At 49.1% G+C, this 10,678-nt stretch overlaps 1 protein-coding gene across 4 annotated transcripts; it reads left to right on the top strand.

Moving 5' to 3' along the window:
• Positions 1-5,170: 5,170 nt before the first annotated feature.
• On the top strand, positions 5,171-10,342 carry PLA2G2A (phospholipase A2 group IIA). Of its 4 annotated transcripts, none has more exons than XM_003271551.4 (6): positions 5,171-5,397; positions 6,100-6,179; positions 6,903-7,048; positions 7,245-7,389; positions 7,648-7,754; positions 9,927-10,338. In XM_003271551.4, the coding sequence occupies exons 3-6, from the start codon at positions 7,009-7,011 to the stop codon at positions 10,067-10,069; spliced, it is 435 nt and encodes a 144-aa protein (XP_003271599.1). In that variant the 5' UTR covers positions 5,171-5,397; positions 6,100-6,179; positions 6,903-7,008; the 3' UTR covers positions 10,070-10,338. The 4 variants fall into 4 exon arrangements, with proteins under 4 accessions (XP_003271599.1, XP_003271598.1, XP_003271601.1 ...); XM_003271550.4 differs by having other exon boundaries at positions 6,069-6,179; positions 9,927-10,335; XM_003271553.4 differs by lacking the exon at positions 6,100-6,179.
• The last annotated feature ends 336 nt before the right edge of the window (positions 10,343-10,678 follow it).

Here is a 10,678-nt window from a genome sequence, read left to right as displayed (position 1 = left end):
ATACAAAAAATTAGCCAAGTGTGATGGTAGGCATCTGTAGTTCCAGCTACTCAGGAGGCTGAGGCAGGAGAATGGTGTGAACCCAGGAGGCAGAGCTTGCAGTGAGCCGAGATGGTGCCACTGCACTCCGGCCTGGGCAAAAGAGCCAGACTCTGTCTCAAAAAATAAAAATTAAAAAAAAAAAAATAAGTTTGAACATCTTGTGGTGCAAGAAAGGAAGTGTTTTTGCCTGAGTTCAGGAGATCAAGACCATCCTGGGCAATATGGCAAAACCTCTTCTCTAATAAAAATACAAAAAATCAGCCGAGCACAGTGACACATGCCTGTAGTCTCAGCTATTCCAGAGGCTGAGGCATGAGCATCACTTGAACCCAGGAGGTGGAGGTTGCAGTGAGCTGAGATCACGCCACTGCACTCCAGCTGCCTGGGCAACAGAGCATGACTCTGTCTCAAAAAAAAAAAAAAAAATGATGAGAACATGTTAAGACAACATAGGTGTAAACTCAAAGGAACTCTTCATGGCCAAGATGGAACAATTTGAGTAAGAAAACAAATAGTATAGAAAATAAGCCCCTACTAATACAAATGGTTGAATACATAACTAGAAGGAAAAGCTTTTGCCCATAGTAGAATTCAAATTCTTCATATAAAAAGAATGAGGAAACCAGGAAAACACCAGTAATAATTGCTACAGCCAAGAACCTTCGATTAATGCTGAAATGGCTAAAATTAGTGAGTGGAAAGAGGTCTTGAGAGGTGACAGTGAGCTGGCAGTCCTTGCAGCCCTTGCTCGCTCTCGGTGCCTCCTCTGCCTGGGCTCCCACTTTGGTGGCACTTGAGGAGACCTTCAGCCCGCCACTGCCCTGTGGAAGCCCCTTCCTGGCCTGGCCGATGCTGGAGCCGGCTCCCTCAGCTTGTGGGGAGGTGTGGAGGGAGAGGCACCGGCGGGAACCAGGGCTGCTGCGCGGTGCTTGCGGGCCAGCACAAGTTCTGGGTGGGCGTGGGCTCGGTGGGCTGCACTCAGAGTGGCCCGCCTGCCCTGCCAGCCCCAGTCAGTGAGGGGCTTAGCACCTGGGCCAGAAGCTGCTGTGCTCGACTTCTCGCCGGGCCTTAGCTGCCTCCCCACAGGGCAGGGCTGGGCACCTGCAGCCCACCATGCCTGAGCCTCCCCCCTCCACTGTGGGCTTCTGCACTGCCTGAGCCTCCCCGACGAGTGCCACCCCCTGCTCCACAGTGCCCAGTCCCATCGACCACCCAAGGGCTGAGGAATGCCGTGCACAGCACAGGACTGGCAGGCAGCTCCACCTGCGGCCCGGTTTGGGATCCAATGGGTGAAGCTAGCTGGGCTTCTGACTCTGGTGGGGACTTGGAGAGCCTTTATATCTAGTTAAGGGATTGTAAATACACCAATCGGCACTCTGTATCTAGCTCAAGGTTTGTAAACACACCAATAAGCACCCTGTGTCTAGCTCACGGTTTGTGAATTCACCAATCGACACTCTGTATCTAGCTACTCTGGTGGGGACTTGGAGAACCTTTGTGTCCACACCCTATCTAGCTAATCTAGTGGGGAAGTGGAGAACTTTTGTGTCTAGCTCAGGGATTGTAAACGCACCAATCAGCACCCTGTCAAAACGGACCAATCAGCTCTCTGTAAAACAGACCCATCTGCTCTCTGTAAAATGGACCAATAAGCAGGATGTTGGGGGGTTGGCAGGCAGATAAGGCAATAAAAGCAGGCTGCCAGAGCCAGCACTGGCAACCTGCTTGGGACCCGTTCTACACTGTGGAAGCTTTGTTCTTTTGCTCTTTGCAATAAGTCTTTCTGCTGCTCACTCTTTGGGTCCACACTGCCTTTATGAGCTGTAACACTCACCGCGAAGGTCCGCAGCTTCACTCCTGAGCCAGCGAGACCACGAACCCACCAGAAGGAAGAAACAATGAACACATCTGAACGTCAGAAGGAACAATCTCCGGACACGCCACCTTTAAGAACTGTAACACTCACCACGAGGGACCGCGGCTTCATTCTTGAAGTCAGTGAGACCAAGAACCCACCAATTCCGGACATGGTATGGTGAGAAAAGGGACATTTGAACCATCTCAAAGTATCTCCCCACAACATACTTATTAATTACAAAAGGAAAAGTAGTAACTTTACAGTGGAGAAACCCGTCAGACACCATCTTAACCAGTGATCAGAATTAACATCAATAGTAGTGAGATATACCAATATCATTGAGAAGGACACCATATCACTTTGTAACATTCTTGCTAAAAATGCATAACCTCAATCTGATCATGACAGTGTATCAGACAAACCCAAAATGGATGACATTCTACAAAAGCTTGACCAGTACTAATCAACAGTATCACAGTCATAGAAGGCCAAGAAAAGTAAGGAGATGTCACAGATTAGCAAAAACTAAGGAGACATGAAAACTACATGCAATGTGAGAGCCTGGAAGAAAAAAGACACGAGTAGGAAAACTGGTGAAATTAAAATAATGCCTGTAGATTAGTTAATAACATTAATTTCCTGGTTTCCATGGTTGTACAATGGCTGTGGAAGACGTTAACATTAGGGAACCTGGGTGAAGGGCATTTCTTCTGTAAGTAAAAATTCCACTTTTGCAATTTTTTTCTGTAAGTAAAAATTTATCTCAAAATGAAAAATGTTTTAAAGTAACGTATGTTCACAAAGGAACATTAGGAAACAGTAGCAGAAAAATTTCAACCGTAATCCTGCTATTAAAAACAACTGCTGGCCAGGCTTGGTGGCTCACACCTGTAATCCCAGCACTTTGGGAGTCTGAGGTGGGCGGATCATGAGGTCAAGAGATCAAGACCATCCTGGCCAACATGGTGAAACCCCACCTCTACTAAAAATACAAAAATTAGCTGGGCGTGGTGGCACACGCCTGTAGTCCCAGCTACTCCAGAGGCTGAGGCAGGAGAATCTCTTGAACCTGGGAGGCGGAGGTTGCAGTGAGCCAAGATCGCATCACCGCACTCCAGCCTGGTGACAAAGCGAGACTCCGCCTCAAAAACAAACAAACAAAAACAACAACAACAACAAAAACCTGCATATGCAGATATTGATTTGGCAAAAGAAAAAAACTGTTGTCAATATGCTGATTCTTTTAGTTATTAATAATGCAAGGAAAGTGTTCTGAGCACTGACTAAGCTCAAAGCACCTCGCTTTAAGCACTCCAATCTTGTGTAAAATTGCCACCCTCCTAATCCAGATACCCCTCCTCTATCCCTACTGTAAGAATTAAGGAAAGAGGAAAGAAACATGAAAGATGGCTTGGTAGTCAAGGACAGGTTTATTTTAGAGAGGGGCAGCTGTCTGAGTTAGGTCAGAGGCACACTCTTACAGACTAAGAGTTTTTAAGGATTCAGGGTGAGAGAGTTTAACAGAAGCTTGGACTACTTCTGTGTCTTTTTGTTGTGCTTATGTGGAAGGGAGAGTTTCTGTGTCTGTTCCCATACATTTTTCTGCAGCCGCAGGCATACTCCCCAAGTCTGCTTTTAGCTTTCCCATCTTAGTGCACCTGAAGGGAGAACAATGTGCTTATTAAGGCTCACTGTTTTACTGGGGCCCATTTTATGAGGGTGAAGTTTGGCAGTCGCCAAAGAAACTTTCCCCACACCTCCCTCTGTGCCCAAGCTGTCTTATCTGTGTTTTACTGCCTACTCTTTCTGGCTGTTTGTAGTTAGAAGAGAAATGATTTCCTTGAAATGCATGAGGCTAGAAAGGGAGCTGGAACTTAAAGTGGTGGTGTTTGTCCGAGATGACGGTGCTCCTGCTCTGTCACCTACTGCCTCTCTCCCCATTGCAGTGTCACCACCTATCACATGATGTCATTTACTAGTGCGTCTTTTGCTGATTGTCTGTCTCTTTCTGCTTAAGTGAAAGCCCCATGAAAGTAGAGATTTCTGTTTAGCTCACTGAGTCCAAAGGCTTGGATTAGGTCTGGATTGGAAGATGAACAAGAGGCCAATTCATGGACTTTGAATTCCTGAAAAACATCCGGAAATGATGGGAAAAGGAGAGGCTCTATCTGACGTCACCAGAGTCCTTGAGCATTGGAATATTTCTTCCAAATGAAGCCTGGACCAGGGCTATCTAGATATACAGAGAGGGAGGCGGTTCTGCCAATTGGAGGAACTACTGTTTCCAAAAGTGCAATGTTTAACAAAGGCAGTGGTCTACCCCAGGGGATGAGACATCTGAACCCTGACATGGCCATAAAGCCAACTGCTATAGGAGTGGCAACCCAGAATAAGAAGAGTGAAGGAAGCCAACAGAGATCCCTGGAGGTTGTGTTAGTTTGCTTCGGCTTTGTATTAGGTACTTTGTGGCTTACACAACAGACATTTTATTGTCTAACAGTTCCAGTGGCAGAAATCAAAGGGCCCAACAGGGTTGATTCCTTCTGAGGGCTGTGAGGGAGAATCTGCTCCATCCCTCTCTTCTAGCTTCCAGTGTTTTCTGGTAATCTTTGCCATTCCTTGGCTTGTAGAAGCTTCACTCTGATCTCTGCCTTCATCTTTGTATGGCCTTCTCCCAGTGTGCCTGCCTGTCTCCAAATTTCCCATTTTTGTAATGACATCTGTCATCTTGGATTAGGGCCCATCCTAGCTGCCCTAGTGACCTCCTCTTAACTAATTATATCTGCAATGACCGTATTTCTAAATAAGATCACATTCTAAGGTACCAGGACTCCAACACAGGAATTGAGAGCAGGAAGGAGGACCACAGTCCAACCCCTTACACAGTCAAGCACTGGAGGTAAATGGTATTCTCGAGAGGAAAGCTGTCTGATGGCTCTTGGGATAGACTAGGTTATGCTGCAGCAACTGCCCATCTCAATTATCATCAGCTTAATACAACAAAAGTCTATTTCTCATTCACACTAAGAACACTGTGAGCTGCAGGACTTTCTAGGACAACTGTCTTCCGTGCTATGATTCTACATCCCAGATTGCTTTCATCTTCTGGTTCTACTGGTGAGGCAGGGAAGGGCTGGGGAGTTGCATCTCACAGTCCCCTTGCTGGAGAAACCCGGAAGTGACCCTTCATGCCAATGCTCATGTTTTACCAGCCAGCAGCAAGGGCCCTAGGTCTCCATCCCTGCAAGGGGCTCTACAGTGTAGGGAACAGATGGAATGTCCACAAGCACCACAGCGTCTGCCACAGTGACATTTTTAGGACTGGTATCGCAGAGTGTTTACTTAAGGCCGTGGAAGCTAAATTCTTAGCATGTGCTGGAGAGCAATGAAAAAGATATTTACTTTATGAATTAAAGCTGGAGTCAGAGTAAGCCTGAAGGCTGAAGGAAAAAGAGCAACAGATCCAGGGAGCATTCACCTGCCCTGTCTCCAAACAGGTGAGGATGGGGGATAAAGTGAAGGCAGTGCTTTGGTGGGAACTTCAAGGATAGCCTCTGGCTTTTTCCAGGTTTAGAAGCTCATATGGGGCAGGGGCGGAGGAAAAGAAGAAAGAGGAGGAAGAAGAGAAGGTTGAGGCCCTGGCCCAAGTTAGTGGGAAGGGAAATCCACCCCCATTAAACCCTCTCCCTGGTGGACTGTGGGGTGCACACGTGAGGCCTGCACAGGTGCTGGAATATGGTAGAGGCCCAGGACATACTTCCTGTGAATGAATGATTGAGTGGCTGAATGAATGAGTACCACTAAAAGCCCTCTTTTCTATTCCCAAATGCCACATTGAGCAGAAGGCAGCAATCCTTGCTCAGCAATTGGTGGTCCCTTTGAGTGTGCAAATGAGTCCACAGCCTGCAACAGCAGACAGTCCCTGCCCCGCTTAGAGGTGATTGCAGGGAGGTGGCTGACCGTTGATCACACCCAGAGCTGGTTATGGGAATTTACTCCATGGAAAGACTGCAAAACGGCCTGAAATGTGTTTTGGCATCAGCTACTGACACGTAAGGTTTCCCAATCCTCAACTCTGTCCTGCCAGCCAGTGAGGGAAAGGAAAGGGATTACCTAGGGGTATGGGCGGCCAATCCTGAGTCCACCAACTGGTCACGCCCATCCCCAGCCTTGTGCCTCACCTACCCCCAACCTCCCAGAGGGAGTGGCTATTTAAGGGGAGCAAGAGTGCAGAACAAACAAGACAGCCTGGGGATACAACGCTGGTGTCCTCTGAGAGGTAAAGGGCCAGAGAAGCTGATGTCCTGTCAAGAGCAGAATTCCTGCTCCTTCGCTGCCTTTGAGTGTGGCTGTGTTGTGCATGCGTGTGCATGATTTCATATGCACAAGAGGGTGTGTGTGCATGAGTGTGTTGAGCGGGTGTGAGTGTAGTGTAAGAGAGCATGTTTGCACTATCAGGTAAGTACAAGAATGTGTGTATGTGGGCATAGGTGTGTTAACATGTAGGTGTTTGGGAACTTGTGTATGTGGAAGGGGTTAGAAGGCCTAGAAGAGAGAGGTTGATGCTTTCATTCTAGAGGAAAATACTGAGGCTGAGACCCCGTGGGTGCCTTGGAGACTCCAAGCCTTGAATCCAGTGTGGGGATATGCAAGCTCTGTCTAGCGGGGGATACATCCTCTGAACTCAGGAACCTCCCAGGTAGTTGGGAGGAAGCTGGTTCCAACCTCCCAAGAACTCTCAGTCTGATGAGGTACAGGGGAGGTCTCATTAGTGTATCATGGGGTTCTCCACAGGTCTGAGGGCCTGATGTGTATGAAACCATTCTGCAGAGCTGGGAATGGGTCAGGAGGTGGTGGTGGTGGTGGTGTGTGTGTGTGTGTGTGTGTGTGTGTGTGTGTGTGTGTGTGCATTGCTGGAGGGCACTCCTTGTGTGCTCTGGGTGTGCCAGAGGAAGTCACCCTGGACTTAGGTTGGATGGGAGAGCATGTCTGTGTGTCTCAGAGCCACCAAGGAGAAGCAGGGGAGAGACGGCCGGAGCAGAAGCTGAGACCACCCAGCAGAGGAGCTAGGCCAGTCCACCTGCATTTGTCACCCAAGAACTTTTACCATGAAGACCCTCCTACTGTTGGCAGTGATCATGATCTTTGGTAAGAGCTGACCCTGACCTCTAAGCCCCAGAAGGGAAGCACTTTTGTCCCTTAGTTTTCTCTCCCATTGCAGCGATCCTCTCTCAGGGGGAAAAAAGAAGCCATTTGGGAGGAAGGAGAGTAGCAGAGAGGGGCAGAGAGGGAGGGCACAGAACCCCATGCCACATCACCAGACAACTCCCAAATTTCCTTCCAGGCCTCCTGCAGGCCCATGGGGATTTGGTGAATTTCCGGAGAATGATCAAGTTAACGACAGGAATGGAAGCCGCACTCAGTTATGGCTTCTACGGCTGCCACTGTGGCGTGGGTGGCAAAGGATCCCCCAAGGATGCAACGGATCGGTGAGGCCACCCATCCCTCCCTACCCTCCTAGACTCTGGCCCAGGCAGAGCTGGGAGCTGCAAAGACAGTGCCGGTTCCTGATGGGCACAAATGTCTCAGGATGGCCTGGTTGGAAAAGCAGCCAGCATGTTGGAACTTCTGCTGTAGACTGTTGCAAAGTCACTGGGTCTCTGCCCAGGGTCCAAGGGGGTGAGACCACAGGCACCAGGTCTCCTGGAGCTGTGGGACAACAGCCCCAATCAGGTGTCTCCTTGCAGCTGCTGTGTCATTCATGACTGTTGCTACAAACGTCTGGAGAAACGTGGATGTGGCACCAAATTTCTGAGCTACAAGTTTAGCAACAAGGGGAGCAGAATCACCTGTGGTAAGAGTCCTACCTCACCATCGAGTGGTCCTCATTTGTTTAGATAGTGCTGGGGACTGTGCTGGGCACCAAAGATAGACACAGAGGGACACAGTTCCTGCTTCAGGAAGCTCATGGTTGAGTGGAAAGCCAGGAAAGTGAAAATCCAATGTGGTAAAGACTCCAGTGGGAAGTAAACAAACAGATAAGGCATTAACACAGCCCGAGGTTTGAGGAAGGCTCCTGGAAGGGGTGACCTCTAAGCTGAGTCTGAAAAGCTGTGCAGAGAGTCAGGGAAGAGGAGGGAGCATTCCCAGAAGAGGACACAGCATGGCCAAAGACACCAGAGGGCACCGTAAGCCATTCTGTACTGCCCAGCAGAAACATGAGGAAGAGAAGCAGTGCTGAGCCATGATGCTGGAGACATAGGAAGGAGCTAGGTCTATCTGGCCCTCCAGGCCAGGCTGTATTTAGGTTTTGCCCTAAAGCAATAGGATGCTATTAAGCAAAGGAGCAACAGGGTCAGATTTGCATTTTAGACGACTCACTGTGGGAACAGGGTCAATGGAGACAAGTGGAAGGGGGGCAGAGAAAGCTATTGCCATCATGCAGGCAAAAGGGAGTAACATTTTGACATAAAACAATGGAGGTCAGGATGGGAAAGGTGGAGAAAAAATCAAGATGCATTTGAGATGGAATCAGCTGAACTGGTGACTGAGTTGGGAGGGATGGGGAGAGGGAGTTGTTGGATGAATATGTGACTGCATGGATGGCACAACTGTGATAAAGACCATGGGAGCAGGTCATGGTGGAGGGTGGGGAGGAGCAGTTCTATTTCCAGCATGTTGAGTTTAGGGGCCTCCAGCACCCAGGGAGGGGTCCAGCAGGCAGCTGTCTATACAAATGCAGCTCAGGGGAGAAGTCAGGACTGGGACACAGATTCAGAAGCCAGCAGCAGAGAGCTGAGAGGTGGGTGTGATCGCTTACTTGCTGTTTAAAGGCCCAGAAAGGAGACAGAGGAGGGATGGACAGAGAGGGAGAAGGGGAACTGAGCGAGAAGGTCAAGGAGTCAGTAAGGAAATGATTAGCAAGGGCCAAGTGAACAGAGGAGTCCTCCAAGAAAAGGGCCAACAAGGCTTCCCTGGATGTTGAGGCAGAAACGCATGACGGACTCAGGGGAAGCTGTTTCCATGCAGTGGGGAAGGCAAAGCCAGATTAGAGCAGGTGGGGGCTGATGGGAAGGGAAGTAGAGACAGGAGGCAAAGACAACATTCTGGAGAAAGTTTGGCCCTGAAGGGGAGGAGAGGTGGGTGGCACTGGAAGGCTTTACTTGGTGTCCCCAGACAGCTGACTCATGAGTGGGTTTTGGGAAAAGCGTGGACTCCTGCCCATGGCCTGAGTCCTTTAAGATCAGAAATTATGTCTCCTATCATGGCCTCTCCCTAGAGGCGTGTATCTTCAGCAGGCATTAGGTCACAAGCCACATGATGCCAAGCTGACAGTGGCTTGGATAATGGGGATATGTGACTGTCACATAACTAGAATTCTGGAAGAGTGCAGTGCCAGGGTTGGGGCAGCTTTCCAGCCATGTCATCAAGAATCCAGCCTTCTCCTGGCCTTCAGCTATGCCACATGGGCAGTGTCTACACCTGGGATGTCAAGAGACAGGCTGCAGGACCACCCTCCTGGCCTCACACTATGGAAGAGGCTTTCCTCTTGGGCATCTCTCTCTTTGGAGGGAGGAAATAGATCATTCCCAGAAGCCCCTAGCAGACTTCCCCTTGTTGCTCATTGGTTGGAACAAGGTTACATGATACACAAAGACCAATCACTGCAAAGGAAAAAGGGATGACCCTGCCTGGCTTACACCAATCACAATCTATTCCCAGACCCCCGCGGCTAGGGCTTTGCCTCCTGGACACATCTGTTAGCAAGAGGAAGAGATTATGGCTGTTAGGAAGGCCTTTGAGAAAGTATCCCAGTGCCTGGCTGTGTCTTCACCAGGCTGGGGGCCAGCATCCCAAGGGCAAGAATTCTGTCTCCCTATTGGTCAAAAATATCTGGAGTGCAGGTGTTTGTCTCCAACTAGGAGCTTCTGGAGGACAGGGCTGTGTCTTCTACCCCAGGGTTCCCACAAGAAGCCACTGAATATTAACAAACTCCCATCTTGTGTTTATTTTCTTATGATTTCAGCAAAACAGGACTCCTGCAGAAGTCAACTGTGTGAGTGTGATAAGGCTGCTGCCAACTGTTTTGCTAGATACAAGATGACCTATAATAAAAAATACCAGTACTATTCCAATAAACAATGCAGAGGGAGCACCCCTCGTTGCTGAGTCCCCTCTTCCCTGGAAACCTTCCACCCAATGCTGAATTTCCCTCTCTCATACCCTCCCTCCCTGCCCTAACCAAGTTCCTTGGCAATGCAGAAAGCATCCCTCACCCATCCTAGAGGCCATGCAGGAGCCCTTCTATACCCACCCAGAATGAGACACCCAGCAGGAGATTTCCAGCCTTCCACTGCTCTCCTCCACTTCAACTCCGTGCTTAACCAAAGAAGCTGTACTCCGAGGGGTCTCTTCTGAATAAAGCAATTAGCAAATCATGTATATGTGTGTGTGTATGCATTGCCCTATGCACTGTTAGCATGAGAACAAATAGGGGTAGGGGTTAAAAATACAGGCTCTGAGTCCAGTGTAGTGCTGTGTGCCTGTGGTCCCAGCTGCTCGGGAGGCTGAGGCTGAAGTGCAAGGATTGCTTGAACTCAGAAGTTCAAGGCCAGCCTGGGCAACACAGGGAGACCTTGTCTTTATAAAAACAAAACAAAACAAACTAAAAAAGTAGGTTCTGGAGTCAGACTGGCTGTGTCAAATCCCCGCTCCCTCATCTCCCTAAGCCTTAGTTCTTTCATCTAGATGGAGATAACACTGGTGCCTCCTGCATGG

This window comes from Nomascus leucogenys, chromosome 24 (assembly GCF_006542625.1).
Source record: "Nomascus leucogenys isolate Asia chromosome 24, Asia_NLE_v1, whole genome shotgun sequence".
In the NCBI taxonomy this organism is placed as follows: domain Eukaryota; kingdom Metazoa; phylum Chordata; class Mammalia; order Primates; family Hylobatidae; genus Nomascus; species Nomascus leucogenys.
Note: the sequence above shows the minus strand (reverse complement) of the source record. Positions and strands in the feature narration are given on the sequence as shown.

Excerpts from the sequence above, each read along its gene's own strand:
- PLA2G2A (XM_003271552.4), top strand. The coding sequence starts at position 7,009 with ATGAAGACCCTCCTACTGTTGGCAGTGATCATGATCTTTG. Across the intron at positions 7,049-7,244 it reads GGCAGTGATCATGATCTTTG|GCCTCCTGCAGGCCCATGGG; the intron begins GTAAGAGCTGAC and ends ATTTCCTTCCAG. Across the intron at positions 7,755-9,926 it reads GGGGAGCAGAATCACCTGTG|CAAAACAGGACTCCTGCAGA; the intron begins GTAAGAGTCCTA and ends TTATGATTTCAG.